Below are 17810 nucleotides of genomic sequence, written 5' to 3'. Positions count from 1 at the left end.
ACCAACATGGAAACCCCATTCTCTACTAAAAATACAAAAACAATTAGCCAGGCGTGGTGGTGCACCTCTGTAATCCCAGGTACTCAGGAGGCCAAGGCAGGAAAATCACTTGAACCCAGAAGGCGGAGGTTGCAGTGAGCTGAGATCATGCCACTGCACTGCAGTCTTGGTGACAGAGCAAAGCTCTTATCTCAAAAAAAAAAAAAAAAGAAAAGAAAATGGATAGATTCAGACGTTGTTTCTCCTGTTGGTGGTCAGAGGGCATGATTTCCACAGTGGGTGTGTAGAATGCTGACAGAGCCTTCCGTCTGACCAGAAGGGACTTCACTCTGACAGAGCGTCTTGATCTTGCAGTCTCCTGTGCCCACAGTGAGGGGTGCTTTATGCTACCTTTGCTAAATTTCTCATTTCTGAATTGACTAAAAATATTTACTTTTCATAAGAAAATTTGCTTTGGACTTCTCAGAGCTCAATATGTAAATCAACAATCGGTATATATTTTTGTATTCCTGTGGCTTCTCAGATACTGTTAATGGTTCTACTCTGAATTTTAGTGCCAGTAATAGCACAGATTAGTTATGAAAAGTCAAATTTAAAACTTTGAATTTTTCAAAGACTTGGAAAGTTGGCTTATGAATAATCAATTTACTAGGAATTTTTAAAAAGTAAACTGATTACATTTTGTTTAAAATCCAAAATTTTTCTTGGCCAAGTGTTGATTTTTTTGTGGTTTCTAGCACATTGCTCTGATCTGATTGCCTCAATCACGTGAGGCACCTCCAGGGCGTGGTTTTTATATAAATGAGTAATATTGAGGGTTTCTCAACCGTCTCTCATATTCAGTTCTTTATTTGCTGCATAGCACTGGTGATCTGACATTGCCTGAGAGTAAAACGTAAAACAGGAGGCACAAAAGTGCTAAGGGCAAAGGCGCAGATAACACTCCTTGGAATACTATTCCAGGGTAAAAATAGTACTAGCTGTGCTGAACAGAATCTTCACCTTAACTCGAGAACCTTAGCATGGGTGTCATTTCAGTGTGGCATGTGGAGCCAGAGTGTGAGGTCCATGCAGGCGTCTCCTGTTCCAGGAACATGTTGAATGCTGTGGGTTGCCCTGCATTTGGGGGAGCCCTGAGGTACGATGAGAAGATGGTGCATTTCCCAGTAGGAAAGGCCTGTGCTGCTTCATTATGGGGTCCGGTGTTGTGAAGATTTGGGAAACAAACTGCTTTTGGGAAAATAATGAGCAGAAGGTATTAATCTTCATTTTATGCATCTGACTTGTAACATTTACCAGTAAGTGAGAAACTTAACATTGGATATTGTGGTTTTTCTTTTCTAGCTTCCAAAGGAACTGTCTTCAGAGACTTTTGACAAGACCATCTTAGGAGCCCTGAATCAGGGTTCCTTGAAAAGGGAAGAACGGCGACATCCTGACCTAGAGCCCATTCTAAGGTAATGATTGACCTAACACCTATCACAGCAGCATACAGACAGGACACAGCGCCACTCCAGATGGGTCTTCAGGTGGGGGAATCAGAGAGATCTTTCTCTGGCGTACTTCTTAAAATGGACATGTTATCCTTGTGCTGTTTAGGTCTAGGCTCATAGTAAAAGATACCAAACTAGTTTTATCATTGTACTGTTTAGTTCTCTGATGTCATAAAAGTTAGTTGCTTCTGAAATATGCAGATATTGAATAAAGCCTCTTATATTCTTTATAAAATACTTATTGAAAGAGGCCTTTGTCTAGGAGCTCCACTTTGAAGAGATGTTTTATTTAAGTTGTCAAGTGCCTGGGCTGGTGGGTGGGAGAGTGAAAGGCAGCCCTGCTTTCCAGCACCTGCTTTTCCTGGCCGTTGCTCTGTTGGAGCCATGGTGCTGCCAGGGATCAAGGTTTTGCTCACATGAGGTTGTTGGGAAAGACCCGCTTAGATGAGATGAGCTTGGATTAATTCCCGGAGCCTCCCGTGTGCTCACAAAGGAAGAAATTGAAGACACAGGCAAGGCGTGTCCTTGGCGGCACAAGGGCCCTGTGGAGGTGGGATGAGTGTGGATGTAGGGAAATGTACTTGTTTCATGATGGGAAGTTGAGGGATCTCTTGCCCAATTAATGGCTTCTCTGAAGTAAGAGGTTTGCTTAAGAATGGGTAGATTTGAGGGTGTGGGATCACATGCTTGAGACTAGAGGGGATGTAAATCATTGTGTGGAGATCTGGAGGACAACCTGCTGAAGGAAGTCAAGTGAGCCGGGCAAGGTGTGGAGTCCATTTGAGATTGAAGATCAATACGTTATCAAGGTATTGGTCTGTCCTGTTGTGTGAGCTGTTTTTTAAATGTTTCCCAGCAGCTCAGGTCCAAGTGTCAGGAAAGCAAGTGGTTGTATGTGTCCTGGATAGGGCTTTCTTGGATGAGACAGAAAGACAATGAGGCAAGGAAATTTGGGGAAAAAATGTTCAGTTTTTAACAAATGATGGACAGTTACGAGATCTAAGCTGGACTAGGAAGTGAAAGTAGGTGAGTCTGCTAGAGTGGAATGAACTGTGCTTGGAAAACAGGTGCCATGGGAGTAATCGGGTAATTAAGCAGTGAGGGTCTCATTGGGATGAGAGCGAGGCATCTGGGTGAGTGGATCTAGAGGTGACGGTGGAGGTCAGCGGATGGTTTTGGCAGTCGTGGCACTCACCTCTCTGAGGGCTTCCCTGTAGGAGGGACATAAATTCAGGAATAATGGCCAAGGAAACATGCTGTTTTACTGGAAACTTGCAGTTATTAATAAATACATTACATAAAAAGCAGTGCTGGAGCCTATATGGCTTAGGTTCAGGGCTTAAGTAAGACAGCCTATCATCTGCCTTCTAAACTTGAGGTGGCCCAGTTTGGGAAGCCGACTTCCCAAGGGAGAGCAGAGGTGTGTGTCACTGACTGTTGCGGCCCCGCCCCTGAGCAGGGAATTGGGACCAGTGAGTATTCTCAGGATGTGCGGGCCTGAGAAGGGGATGAGTGTTTGCTCCCCAGTGGAGACAAGCAGAAATCTGGGAGTGGGAGAGTATTTTCATTGTATGGCAAGATCCGGGGTGTGACAGTGGAAGTAAAATACTAGAAGATAGAAATGTGAGGAAATTACTAGGGAAAAGGCGGCCAAAGAGTCCAGTGTCAGGTGGGTCACCCGTGCAGACACTCGTGTGGTCGTGTAGGCTCCCAACATGACACAAGATTTGGAATGGAGGAGACAGGCCAGGGCCAAAATTGAATATAAACATGGAAGAGTGACCTAAAGGTTGATACATGACTTAGACTAGGTCCAGTTGACGCAGAGTGGCTGAGTGGCCGGTTGAGTCAAGGGAGTCCAGGTGCATGCATGCCAGGAGGTTGTGGGGAGAGGATCACCTTCCATGTGAGTGGCGGTGAGCACAGTTGGAGCCCAGGGGCTGGGCAGATTGTATCAGAAATAAGGAGATACAGACTGCATGCACAGAGTCTCCATATTTGGGGAATCTCAAAGGGCACGGGAAAGATTTAGAGAAAGAGAGGGAGAGGGCCGGGCACAGTAGCTCACACCTGTAATCCCAGCACTTTGGGAGGCTGAGGCAGGAGGATCATTTGAGGCCAGGAGTTTGAGACCAGCCTGGGCATCATAATGAGACTCCGTGTCTACAAAAAATTTTACAAATTAGCCAGGTGTAGTGGCATGTGTAAGTCCAACTACTCGGGAGACTGAGACGAGAGGATCACTTGAGCCCAGGAGTTTGAGGCTGCAGTGAACTGTTAGTGCCACTGTACTCCATACTGGATGACAGAGCCAGACCCTGTCTCAGAAAAACCCTTGATGCCTGTGTGTTCTAGGAGATATGCTGAACTATGTGGTTCAGGTCTTAGTAATACTATTGACTGCATTCTTTGTATGACTATCATGTTTCAAGTCATTGCTGGCTCCCGTTCTCTTTTTCCTGTCCCTTCTGACCAGTTAAGTCCTAAAGCCACTCAATGGGGCAGAGCAAGGTAGACAGCAGCATCAGGATAGGAGGATGTGCCCTGATGGACTGGAGAAGGGGACCTGTGTGGGGTGAGGAAGCCATTCTCTCATGGGTGGTGGGAGGCCTGGCCATGTCACAGAGCTCAAAGAGAGTGAGGAGGGCAGATGCGTGGAGCGATGGCCTAGCAGGCCATTGAAGCCTAGGCAGGGCCAGGAGGGCACCCGTCCAGGGGTTGGAAGGGAGCAGCAGCGACAGAGGAGAGAGCTTGCTGTAGGGGATTGGAGCAACTGTGTAAATATATTCAGGACAGTGAGAACCAGGTTTCTTTCTTTTGGAAAAGGGCATTATCCTATGAAAAACAACAAAACCAGGTTGAACCCTGATCCCTAGAGTGTCTGATTGGAATTGAAGTCATTGGTGTGAACTCATGGTATCCAGTATATGCAGATACAGAAATAGATATGGGTGCATATGTGTGATTCATTGAACGGGTCTGGAAGTAGCAACATCCCAGTAACAGTGGGCATACCTGTGCCCAGACCTTGACTTCTCTGTGTGATTCTCCATTAAAAGGAACTAGAGCTCCTCTAAAAGGAACTAGAGTTCCTTGAAGTTTTGAAAAGCTGATTTCAGAATGGGGCAGGAAAAGTACAAGATGAGCCTGTGGTGCCAGAAAACATGGGTGTGCTCAAAGAATGATCCAGTTTTGTCAAAAGGACAGAGCCAGCTTGACGGGGCTTCTAGTGTCACATCTGGGGTAAATAGAAACATCAGGACAAATAATAATAGTACATTGCATAAAATAGAAAACCGTGAGTCCATGTTGAAATAATAAGTGAATAGATTGAGTGTTTGAGGAATAGGATATTTACAGTATCGAAGTCCTTTCCCAGAATTTTTTTCACAGAATAATGCTTATTAATCGTAAAGGGAGGAGTAACTTTAGAGTGGAGAAGCCTTGTCGTGCACCATTGTAATCAGCTGAAGTGAACTTATCAGTGGTGGGCAGTCAGCATCTCCTCCACAAGACAGGCTGCAGCAGAAATACACAGCCCCACTGCTCTGTTCTTGCCAGGAATCTGATTGTGGGGAAACCTCAGACAAACCACCAGAGACAGCATTCCAGAGTATACCTAGCCTGTCCTCTTAGGTGCGACAGCTGAGTGTGGTGCCAGATGCTGAACTGGATCTTTAATATGAAACGGATCAATTGGCAAAACTTAAATGGGATCTGAGGAATAGAAGGTAAAAATTGGTCAGTGTTAATTTCCTGATTTTGATTGTAGGAGAACATAGGAAATACTGATGTCTTTCCAGGAGTTAGCCATTACATCAGGTATTTATGGTTTAGGAAAAAAGCCTTTGTACTGTATTTGTAAGTTTGAGATTTTCAGAAGGAAAAAATTAACTATTTCTGGAAGGAGCCATTTTCAAAAAACGGCTGTCAGCTAGGACCCCAATTAAAAAGTAAGTGGCTGGGCACAGTGGTTCATGCCTGTAGTCACAGCCCTTTGGGAGGCCAAGACAGGAGGATCGTTTGAGGCCAACAGCCTGGGCAACATAGTGAAACCCCATCTCTACAAAAAAATGTAAAAATGAGCCGGGTGTGGTGGTGCACACCTGTAGTCCCAGCTACTCCAGAGGCTGAGGTGGGAGGATCACCTGAGCCCAGGAGCTTGAGGCCACAGTGAGCTATGATTGCACCACTGAACTCCAGCCTGGGCAACAGAGTGAGACCCTGTCTCTTAAAAAAAAAAAAAAAAGTATGTGTGTGACTCCTTGTTAAAGCTTTTAGGATTCTCCTCAGCTTTGATCATACTTGGCCTCTTGTGCATGTTGTGTCTGTGTGTTTTAAGCGTTTTTACTGTAAAGATGTTATTAAAGCTAATTTTGAAGAATGCAGAGGTGTGTACTGAGAAAATTTCCCGGTTTCCCATTCTCCAACTCTAACGGCTAAAGTAGTGTAACTTTTCCAAAATTTTGTGTGCACATAAATGCCCTTAGATTTGTGTGTGTGTGTGTATATATATATATATTTCCTTTACTATCCAAACGGAAGTATTTTATACATATTAATACTTTCCTGCCACTTTTTTCTTTAAATATATTGGGACATGGTAACACATCAATACATGTAAAAAGATGGCTGTTTTATTTGCTACGTAATATTCCTTTTTAGCAGAACCGTAATTAATCAGCATATTTTACGTCCATTTTAGTTGTTTCTAAATATTTTAAACTACTGTAGTGTACAGGTGTATGATTAATTTTTTGCTTTTTATTTTTATTAATTTTTTTTTTTTTTGAGACAGGACCTGGCTCTGTTGCCCAGGCTTATCTCAAACTCCTAGGCTCAAGCAGTCCTCTCCAGGTATATATTGTTAACACATATGGATACATTTATCTGTAAGATCAATTTATAGAAATATTTTAATTGGTCAAAAGTGACATGTATTTTTAATATGTAGTATTTTCAAACTATTTCTAAAAAGGTAGCAGCTTTTTTATATCCTCTGAGGCCTCATGCTTGTATCTCCCACCTGAGCAGACTCAAAACATTCTCAATTGCTCTTCTTCGCCCATCTCAGAAAGAAAGACAGTCTGATTGCAATTTGTGTTTGAGTAGCCTTTGCCGCCTCCCTGTAAACGGCCTTTTCAGTCCTTTCCATGCTTTATTGGTGTCACTGATTGGAAGAGTTACTTGTTAGATAAAGGAAAGAGCTCTGCTTGCGATTACTTCATGACCATACAGGTGTTTTAAATTTTTATGTAGTCAGATGTATTGATCTTTTCTCTTGTGGTTTCCGGGTTTTGTGTCATGCCTAGAAAGACCTTTTCAAAGATATGTTTGAAAACATGTCTGAAATATGTTTCAAAAAATACTTTTAAAATGTTTTCTTCTGATACTTCCTTTTAAAAAAAAAAATCTTGGATTCATTTGTGATTTTTTTGATGTAAGGAGTATGGTGGGGATTCGTATCTTTTCCCAGATGGCTCGCCTGTGGCCTCAACACCATTAATAGGATGTCAGGACACTTCCTTCTCAGTTTGTGGGTTTTAAATTAGTAGGTCATCCTTTGTGTCTCGGAAGTGTAGCGATTATAAAGGAGGGGGAAGAAAGGAAACTGAGAAATAGGAAATGTTTGTAAGTGATACAGATCTTGGTATCTAAATGCAGGACACACTGCATTTAGTCTCAAATATGTTATAGGTTAGGAAAATGAAAATATGGCCTGGCCGGGCGCGGTGGCTCAAGCCTGTAATCCCAGCACTTTGGGAGGCCGAGACGGGCGGATCACGAGGTCAGGAGATCGAGACCATCCTGGCTAACACTGTGAAACCCCGTCTCTACTAAAAAATACAAAAAACTAGCCAGGCGAGGTGGCGGGCGCCTGTAGTCCCAGCTACTCCGGAGGCTGAGGCAGGAGAATGGCGTAAACCCGGGAGGCGGAGCTTGCAGTGAGCTGAGATCCGGCCACTGCACTCCAGCCTGGGTGACAGAGTGAGACTCCGTCTCAAAAAAGAAAATATGGCCTGAAATGTGCATTTGGGGTTGGATGATTTCTGTCGTGTCAAAATGTAACCTTGTTTTTCTTACTGATTTGATTTATCAAGTAGTTTATGGCCACTTTGATTTTTTAATATCAGTATAATTGCCATCTTGTGGTTATTCATTAATGAGCCTTGACTTTAGTTTGTATGCTGATTTCAGTCCCCTGCCTTTATCTCATTTGTGGTTTGAATGCAATACTCAGTGTTCCTGTAGTGGATGTGTACATAGGATTTGGAGTTACATCTGAGCTGTTCCTTGGAACTCAGGCCTTGAATTGAAGGTGTGCCTGTGCTTTTGACCAGTTGGTTTCTAACATGACTGGGTGTGGGTTCCACCACTGCCTTTGGATTTTAAAGTCAGCCTTAGGTAATATGTTCAGACCTGGAAATCGAGATTTGCTCCTGAATTCAGATCTCAGTTCTTCCATCTCTTAATTTCACCCATGTCTTCCTATTGAATGTTTACTCTCACATTAGAATACGAAGAAGCAATTTTGCATGATATACGAGGCAACTTTGGCCCATAAAGGTCATCTGTTGGTATCTGATTTTATAATTAATCTGAATAATAGGTCAAAAACCTTGGGGGAGAAATTAAGAATTAAAATTTAAAATGAGCATTTAAAAGTGTTCAAAACTAATAGAATGGGATTTGTACATTAAGCACCTAAGTAGTAGGTAGGCTGAGTGTTTATCTATGTGTACTATTTGATTCTCGTAACCATAAGAAATTAGAAGTTGAAAGGCTGTTTAGGGTGCTTCAGCTTATAAGTGATTGAACTGGTATTTAAATCCAAAGTAAACTTTCTAGTAGATTCTGCTCTAATTCTATGTCCAAGAACCCTTTTACAGGTACCACTGTCGGAAAGACCTCCAGCTGGAGTCTTTTAATTACATTAATAAAATATGAGGAAAGCTGGGTTTCAAAGATAACTTTGATTCATGGCATGATACACATTCAACATGAATCATCAGTCAGTCATGCCTTAGGTTGTAGAATGTATGTATAATATATGATAACTACATAATTGACTGTTCCATATTTTCCAGGACTCTTAGCATCCCAAACTTCCCAACTTCCCACTTGGAGAGTGTGGGAATGTCCCTTAATTGTTCAGCCAGAGGCCAGGCTCGGTTGCTCACACCTGTAACCCCAGCACTTTGGGAGACTGAGGTGGGCAGATCGCCAGAAGTCAGGAGTTTGAGACTAACCTGACAGACATGGTGAAACCCCGTCTCTACTGAAAATACAAAATTAGCCAGGCATGGTGGCACATACCTGTAATCCCAGCTACTCGGGATGATGAGACAGGAGAATTGCTTGAACCCGGAGAGGCGGAGGTTGCAGTGAGCTGAGTTTGTGCCATTGCACTCCATCCTGGGCAAAAAGAGCAAAACTCAGTCTCAAAAAAGAAAAAGAAAAATAGTACAGCCAAATAAGGAGAAGAACCCCTATGAACAAGAGTAAAGAAATTACAGTTGTTTTTCTGAACAGAAGGGTGGCTGTTGGATCACTTGGGCAAAGGCTGGAATAATACATTTTTGGGCCAGAATTGAAAACATACCATTAGATTATACAAAATTAAAAATGCACCTATTTTGTCAATTCTTGCAAATGAGTTTTGTTAAATGTTACTGACTTCTTCCCATAGGAAATACATTACAAAATAATACTCTTTTCTACAGGAAAAATATTTTTCCATACCTGAATTAAACTGCCACTTAAGTCTGCTTTATAATTGAAACTGAGCTCCTTGTGGATTAACATTACCTGAAATTAACAAATCTCTGTTTTTATATGCAGGCAGCTATTTTCAAGTTCATCACAAGCTTTTCTACAGAGTCAGAAAGTACACAGCTTCTTTCAGTCCATATCATCAGACTCCCTACACAGTCTCAGTAAGCATCCTCTGTCCCTCTGTGGAGGTCTTTTTTCTTTGTTGGATTTTATTGCTTTACCATGTCATTTTGTGTAGGTTTGTCACTTTGGTTAAAGTTAGGGAATAGTGACATACAATTATTTGTCATTTTTAATGAGTTTTACACTGAAGTTTTAAAGAAAGTCATGTATAAAAGCTAATATAACAGAGCAGACTGATTCCAAGGTAAGGTCTGATTCCACTCTAGACTTTGGGGTGTGGCCAGTCCTTCATTTCCTGGGCAGGAACTGTCCCGTCACCGGCTGGAGACCTTACAGTGCCACGTGCTGGTGTATGATCTAGTCTGTCTTCCTCCTGTCACCTGTTTCCAATTGACCTTTCCAGCCAATCAGACAGAAAACATTAGCCCTATTCTTCTCACTCTGCCTCTTTGTTTTCATCACGGAAAGGACAACGCATGCCAGACAAAGGATGTTTTCCTTTATGTCGCTTCCTTACCATCCCCTTGTTTACAGTTAGGCCTTTCTTTCATGCAGGGACTATTAAAGGTAAACCCTCACTCTTTTCTCAGATTCTAGTTTCCCACTTGGATGTATCCCTGGATTATCACAAGGATAAATGTGTTAAATTCCTGGTTGGTCTGAAATTCAGGCCCCACTGTGACCTTCCAGGAGCTTCCTTCTGCTCCCTGTGCTCTGTCTGCCAGCACGCCCAGCCATTGCCTGTCCTGTGTCTTTGCTCATTTGTACCTTTACTTAAACATCCATCCTTTTGTCATAGCCTGTTAAAATCACACCTGTTTTAAGGCCCAGATGAAACATCACCTCTTCCTTGAAGCTTTGCTAGTTTTTCTTACGTTCCGTATGTTGAGTTTTGCCCTCTTGTTTCAGCTTTCACCACTGTCTGCCTTGTGTTTAATTTTCTACACATCTACCTCAGCCTGCCTTTTACAAATATTTTGTCAGTAACATTGGCGTGTCATTTAGCAGAATTTCTTCAGGCATAGCTACTATAGCGAGGAACATTTTTCTTTTTTTAAAACTGTCCCTCTGCTTTCAACAGAGTCATGTTTTCCTGTATTTAAAGGGGAAATAAAAACAGGTATTTCCTCAATTTGAAGTGGGAGAAAAAGAGGTTAAAGAATAGTATGATTGAGTGTTATAATAACCTTTAAAGTTTCTCTAAGTGTGTTAAATGCTAACGTAATTATCAATCAGAATGAAAAATGTGACTCTTTATGACTAGTTGACCAAGACACAATGCACAACTTGAGGGTTAAATTTATGTCTGAATGATAACAATAGCATTTATTAAAGAGAATCCTGATCATTCTGGAGCTATGTAGATTTAACCATCAGTGCTTTTTCCTGAGCCAAATGTGAGTGCTTTGTTTTGAACATGTATCAGTAGCATCAGTTTAATTTCAAAAAGGCATTGAATTGAGCACAAAGTTAAACTTTTAGTTCAGATGAACAGGCTGCTCAGGAAAACTCACTCAAGTGAGTTCATATGTAAGTAATAAACTCATCTTGAGGGCGTGGTGGTGTTTAAATTACATGAGCAGTGCTAAAGAGGTTGGTGGATTTTGTTTCAAGTTTGTAAAATTAAAACACTATGAAAGTACAGAACTTGAGATTGTGGGAAATCTTGTCAGCCTAACGTTCATGCATATCTGAGTTGTTTCCCTAGTGAATACACTGTTTTCAAGGCTCATTTGCATACACTCTTGGGTTTTTTGTTTTTTTTTTAATTGATAGCTTTACCTTTTTATTCTCTGGGACAGAGAGCATCACTCCATATCCTGAAAACTAGCGCTGAAAACAAAACAATGCTAAAGTCCTGAATGAGTTAAGATGTTGAACTGTGGAGTCCTTCTGGCCTGTGTTTCAATGGGGAAGTAATCTAAAATGTGGTGCATGGGCCAGTGCTGGTCCATAAATTGCTGGTTACTGTTCTGTAACACAAGAACAGAAATTGAGAGCAGACACTGAGAGATTAACAATTTGACAGTGCCACATTATTTTATTGTATTTTACAAAAGTAACTATCCACAGCAAACTGAAGATTTAAAAAAATAAAAACTGAATCTTTACAACACCACAGAGGTTTAAGAGGCACATTTCTACTTTATTTGCTCATTTTCTCATGAGCACACTGGGGCTGACAGATATGAAACGACTTGCCCCAGTCAGTCGCTCTTCAGGGAACAGCTGGCTCCTTGATCACGGTTCCCACTCACAGTCTAGTGCTTTGGGCTGTGTCAGCTTGCCTTCTCACTAGTAGCCATGTTTTCTTCACCACTCACCCTCCATTCATTTTCCTTAGGTTAAAAAAAATTATTATATTTGTTTTCTTTATTTTAATTTTCCTGAAAAGTTAATAGTATTGAATACTTCCTGCAGATAACTTACAATCCTCTCTGAAGACTTCTAAGATATTAGAACACTTAAAAGAAGACAGCTCTGAAGCTTCAAGTCAAGAAGAAGGTAAATGTAGCTTCGCTAGAGCCTGCTGATACAGCACATGGATAGAACAGTTAAGGAGTGGAGAAACTGACATATGGGAATTGGAATGTGACAGAGGTTGCATTACAAATAAGTGGAGGAAGAATAGACCGTTCAGTAAATGGTGTTGGCAGAGTTGATTTTCCATATGAAAAAATAGGTATAATTAGATTCCCAATTACATCATGCAGAAGACATTCAAGTGAATAACAACTTATATGTAAAATTTAAATTTTTAAATGTTAATTTGGGAGGAGAATCCTTTCTTGAACAAAGTAGAGCATGACCACAGTAGAGATCTTACTAAATTAGAGCTTCCATGTGACAAAAGGAACCATACAGCCGGGAGACAATCCACAGATTGGGAGATGTTTGCAAGATATTTACAGATAAGACTATAGCCAGACTATGGAAGGATCTTCCTAAAAAGTCAGTAAGACAATCAGCCCAACAGAAATATAGGTGAAAGGCATAAACAGGTGATTCTGAGATGAGGAAACCTAAACAGCTATTACTTAGTGTGCAGCCTCACTCGTATCAGGAAAATGCAGATGGAAACAGGTGTCACCTCACGCTCAGCAGATTGACAAAACATTTTGGAGTCTGACATCAAGCATATGAAGCAGTGGGAACTCTCAGGCACTGCTGATGGGGTTATAAATTGACACAACTATTTTGAACAGAAATTTGGTGCTGTGTAGTGAAGTTGGAGATAATTATATGCTGCTGTCCAGCAATTCTGCATCTATGAAAATTGTTACACACCTGCAAAAGGGGACATGGGCACGGGTCCTTGAGGCAGCATTGTTTGCAAGGGCAAATACCAGGAAATTGCATGAACATTTCAAATGTTAGTAAAGTTATAAATAAATAATGTCTTTGTACTAGGTAGCAATTAAAATAAAGGTTATTTATAGTACAGTTGGCTCTCCATCTCTGCATTGGTGACTTTAACCAACTGTGAGCTGAAAGTATTTGGGGTAAAAAATTCTTTTTCTTGTCATTATTCTCGAAACCATATAGGGTGGCAACTATTTGCATAGCATTTACATTGTATTAGGTAGTATAAATTAGAGATGATTTAAAGTAAACAGGAGGATGTGCATAGATTACATGCAAATATTGAAGGACAGTTGTGTATTGAAACATGTAACAGCTAATGTGTTTATGAGCACACATATATGGATAGTTAAAACTTGAACTAGAATGTTTCAACAAGTAAGGTACTAGTTAGTCTCCAGAGAGATGAGGGGGAATGGAATGGAGGAAGACCGTCAGTCATTCCTGTGATACTCTGTTTCTTAAAAGAGGCAAATGGCCGGGCACGGTGGCTCAAGCCTGTAATCCCAGCACTTTGGGAGGCCGAGACGGGTGGATCACGAGGTCAGGAGATCGAGACCATCCTGGTCTACACGGTGAAACCCCGTCTCTACTAAAAATACAAAAAACTAGCCGGGCGAGATGGCGGGCGCCTGTAGTCCCAGCTACTCGGGAGGCTGAGGCAGGAGAATGGCCTAAACCCGGGAGGCGGAGCTTGTAGTGAGCCGAGATCGCGCCACTGTACTCCAGCCTGGGCGACAGAGCGAGACGAGACTCCGTCTCAAAAAAAAAAAAAAAAAAGGCAAATATGGAGCAGTCTGGAGGGTGGTGTACCTGGGCATTTGTTATATTAATAAATACGGGTTTGAATGTTTGAAACTCTTCAGTTTTTAATGGTTAAAAAGTTCTATCTGAAATTGGATGTTTTAGTTTCGTAGGGATATGCTCATAATAGACTTCCATAGTTTTGAACAAGATTGATTTGCTCTTAGGTGGAAGACATTTGAGAGGATATAAAAGGTAATTCAGAGTTTACTGTGTTTTTGAAAAATTTGCTTAAGATACCTTCTTTGTTGAGAAATGCTTAGAAGTGCTTCATACAGTCTGTCACCAGTGGTTATGATCATACAGACTAGTAGCATCCTACTGTTGGTTTTTGCTGCAGCATGTAATGTAGTAAGTTACTTTTTCCTCTCTTCTAGATGTATTGCAGCACGCCATAATCCACAAGAAGCATACTGGGAAAAGTCCCATTGTGAAGTAAGTATCCTCTTTCTAAAACAAAAAGTGCTGTGGTACATTTTAATTAGATTTCTGATGTATTTGGCTATAATTCTGTCATTTTGCTATTTGCTTTTTATTTCTCCACTTTTTCTGTTTCTTTTTCTCACTTTTTTTTTTTTTGCCTCCTTTTGAGTTGTTTTTCTTCTCTGCTTTTTTTTCCCCCTATTAGCCTTGATAGTTTTACAATGTTTTTAAATTCTTCTAGTGGTTACCCTAGAGATTATATTATGTATCTTTGACTTATTAAAGTTGGATATTTGTGCTTGTACTGGTCCCAAACAATTTGAGGACCTTAGATTACTCTAACATCATTTATTTCCCCCTAACTTGTAAGCCATGGCTGTCATACATTTTAATTCTCTGTATAATTTTAAACCCCATGAAACCTTTTTGTAGTGTTTGTGTACTCATTCCTTCCTGTGTCTCTGAGCATCCACCTATGATCATTTTCCTTCCAACTGAAGAACACTTGAGTATTTCCTATAGTCACATCTGCCAGTGATGAATGTACTTAAATTTTTATCTGGAAAAAAATGTTTATTTTGCCTTCATTTTTAAAAGACACTCTTGCCACATGTGGGATTCTAATTGGGCAATTATTTTCTATGAGCTTTTTGAAAGTATAGCTTCCTCGTCTTCTGGTTCTCCCTTTATTTCCTTGCATCTTACTCTCTCCGCTCACCTCCAGTTTCTCCTGCAGATCACATAAAGCCGTCTGTGATTTCTGACTCATACCACGTTAGCGCTCAAGGAGGAGCCGTGACTCTCCATGTTCCGCCTCAGGGCCTTTGCCGCTCACAGAGGAGGCTGCCTCCATCCTTTTTGGGTCTGTCATTCTGGGAGGGCCCAGAGGCTCGGAGCTTCTGATGCTTCCAGCCTCCACTGTGGACTCTTCATTGCAGTCCTTCCCCATTTCATTCTCTCCACTCCCTTGCTCCTGCTTTTTGGGATCTCTTCACAGATGAACTCTGTTATTCTGGACTCTTCATTTGAGAGGAACTCACATCTAAGTCATCTGACATCCAGAGTTTCAATCGGTCTTACTGCTGCTCTTTTGAAGATAATATGCATTTCTCTCTGATTGCTTTTAAGGTTTTGTTGTTGTCTGGTTTTCAGCAGTTTTCCTAGCTTCCTTTGCATGAATTCTTGAATCTGTAGCTTGATGTCTTTTGATTTTAGAAAACTAGCTTTTACTTCTTCAAATATTTCTTCTCTGCTTTTCTCTTGTTCCCTCTTCCAAGACTTCATATCCTCGTATGTTAGATTTTTCACCATGTCCCGTTTTTTTTTTGTTTGTTTGTTTGTTTGTTTTTTGAGATGGAGTCTTGCTCTGTCATCCAGGCTGGAGTGAAGTGGCATGGTCTCAGCTCACTGCAACCCTCCGCCTCCCGAGTTCAAGCGATTCTCCTGCCTCAGCCTCCCAAGTAGCTGGGACTACAGGTGCCCATCACCACACCTGGCTAAATTTTTTTGTATTTTTAGTAGAGATGGAGTTTCACTATGTTGGCCAGGATGGTCTCGAACTGCTGACCTCAGGTGATCCACCCGCCTCAGCCTCCCAAAGTGCTGGGATTATAGGCGTGAGCCACCGTGCCTTGCTGTCTCATGTCTTTTAAGCCTTTTTTGTTTTTCACATTTTTTTCACTCTCAGTGCTTTAATCTGTTTTCTTCTGATCAATTTTTTCTTCATTAGTTTTCTTCATCTGTTTCCCCTTCACTAATTTTCTCCATCTATTTCCCATTTGTTGAGTTTGTAATATTAGTTTATTTTATAGTTCTATAATTTACATTTTTTTTTCTTTTCCAAATTTCTCTTCCAAAATCCTCAGTATTATATTTGTCGACCATGTTAAGCACTGTTATCTGAAAGTCCATGTCCAATAAGTTTATCATCTGAATTCTGCTGGGGCCTATTTCTCTTGTCTGTTTCTTTTGTTTTTTTGTTCTCATTATCCTGTCCCTTCATGTACTCAGTTACTTAAGTACTCATGACAGCAGTGCTTTCAAGATGCAGGTTGTATAAGCCTCTCTGTCCCAACTGTAATCAGTGTATGATGATCACCATCACGCAGTGTCTAAAAGCAGAGTGTGCAGCTGTTACTACTCTTTTTAGAGACAGGTATTAATGATAAATAGATGTGTAGTGGTTTATTTCTCATAGTATACTTTTTTTTCTTAGACCTATCATTAGGCATTCTGTGAAGAAACTAATGTATTGAAAAGAGGGTTACTGTAACTTCTTCATTGAAATGAAATAGCAGGTTACTATTGAGGGCAGATTTTCACGCTTTCATAAACTTTTCTTTGGCAGCAATATTGGTACAAGTTGTTCTCCATTGGATGGGCTTACCATGCAATATTCTGAACAGAATGGAATTGTGGATTGGAGGAAGCAAAGCTGTACCACCATTCAACACCCAGAGCACTGTATGACCTCAGCTGACCAGGTGTGTGGGCAGTTTGTTTTGGAGTATGTAGTTAAAGCATTGCTACTCTACAAGAAAAAAATTAAGTTCTGTAAGCTTTCAGTCAGATAGTAATCTGGTAAGAAGAAATGAAGGAATGTTTAAGTTTTAGACTTTATACTTATATATGATCTAAGCTCTTCTGAGACCTGAAAATGTGTATTTAGATAACTTTTATTGCTTGTGTAAGATTAGTACACTTTAATATGACACCTTGCCAGGTGCCATGGGTCACGCTTCTAATCCCAGCACTTTGGGAGACTAAGGCAGGAGGATTGCTTGAGGCCACACATCTGACCAGCCTCGGCAACATGGTGAAACCCTATCTGTATAAAAAATTTAAAAATTAGCTGAGTGTGGCGGTGCACACCTGTAATCTCAGCTACTTGGGAGGCTGAGGCAGGAGGATCACCTGAGCCCAGGAGTTCAAGGCTGCTGTGAGCCATGATCACACCACTGCACTTCTGCCTGGGCAACAGAGTAAGACCCTGTCTCTAAAAAATAAATTTAAAACAAAATAAAAATTTTAAAAAATAATACCTTCACTGTTTAACAAGGTGTACATTAGATTGTTATGCCAAAATTTTTTGGTCTTGAAAGAATTGAAAGAAGGATTCACATTTCAATCACTGCCTTGCTATTTTGATGTAAATTTTCCAGCTGACCTTTCTTCATGAATATCTGGGTCAGTTTACCGACACTTCAGAATGCATTAGGAGATGTTTGCTTTCTTAAGATTTGGGTGTGATCAGAGAGCAGAATGCTCTTAAGTATGTTTAGTGTCCTGTGGCCTCACAGATATGGGGGGAAGTCCCTATGTATATGTTACAAGTATGGAATGAAATTTCTCTCTAGAAAATTGATTCATTAACCTGATGTTGTTTCTGACCAATGCTCAGATCCAAATGTTAACTCTTCTTGGAATGTTTTTATGCATTAACGCATATTCTGAGAAATTATAAATAGTTTCAGTCATAATTAAGGACCTATTTTCAAAGCTCGTCTGAGTTTACTTTCCCTCCCCCACTCCAGTACCTGCACCCTCTCTTCTTAGAGTTGACATAATTAAGTGTTGGCAGTTTTATCGAATTGTACTGTAAGAGAATAGAAGTAAACCTACAGCAAGTGCCAGTCACTTGATTGTGTTTCATTTTATAGTCAGAAAAAAAAAGTAGGCCCATTTTAAAAGAAAAATAGAAAACAATATTGTATTAATCATGAGAAAAATATATAAGTAATTGTCACAGAATATGTAAATGTTAGTGGTTCAGGTGGGAAACTTCAAAAATAGGTTGGAAATTAACACTTGTTAGAATATACAACTGAG

General features: G+C 40.7%; 1 protein-coding gene across 2 annotated transcripts in view; it reads left to right on the top strand.

Moving 5' to 3' along the window:
* ZCCHC2 (zinc finger CCHC-type containing 2) overlaps positions 1-17810 on the top strand; it is a 70651-nt gene that overhangs the window by 31482 nt on the left and 21359 nt on the right. For both annotated transcript variants that reach the window (XR_002726981.1, XM_026448249.2), the window contains 5 exons: positions 1345-1457; positions 9336-9430; positions 11814-11897; positions 13937-13994; positions 16330-16465. Coding sequence is in view for 1 of the 2 variants with exons in the window: in XM_026448249.2 (XP_026304034.1) it covers positions 1345-1457; positions 9336-9430; positions 11814-11897; positions 13937-13994; positions 16330-16465 (486 nt within the window). In the remaining variant the exon portion in view is untranslated. The remainder of the gene's footprint in view (positions 1-1344; positions 1458-9335; positions 9431-11813; positions 11898-13936; positions 13995-16329; positions 16466-17810) is intronic.

Source organism: Piliocolobus tephrosceles, chromosome 18 (assembly GCF_002776525.5).
Source record: "Piliocolobus tephrosceles isolate RC106 chromosome 18, ASM277652v3, whole genome shotgun sequence".
In the NCBI taxonomy this organism is placed as follows: Eukaryota; Metazoa; Chordata; class Mammalia; order Primates; family Cercopithecidae; genus Piliocolobus; species Piliocolobus tephrosceles.
Note: the sequence above shows the minus strand (reverse complement) of the source record. Positions and strands in the feature narration are given on the sequence as shown.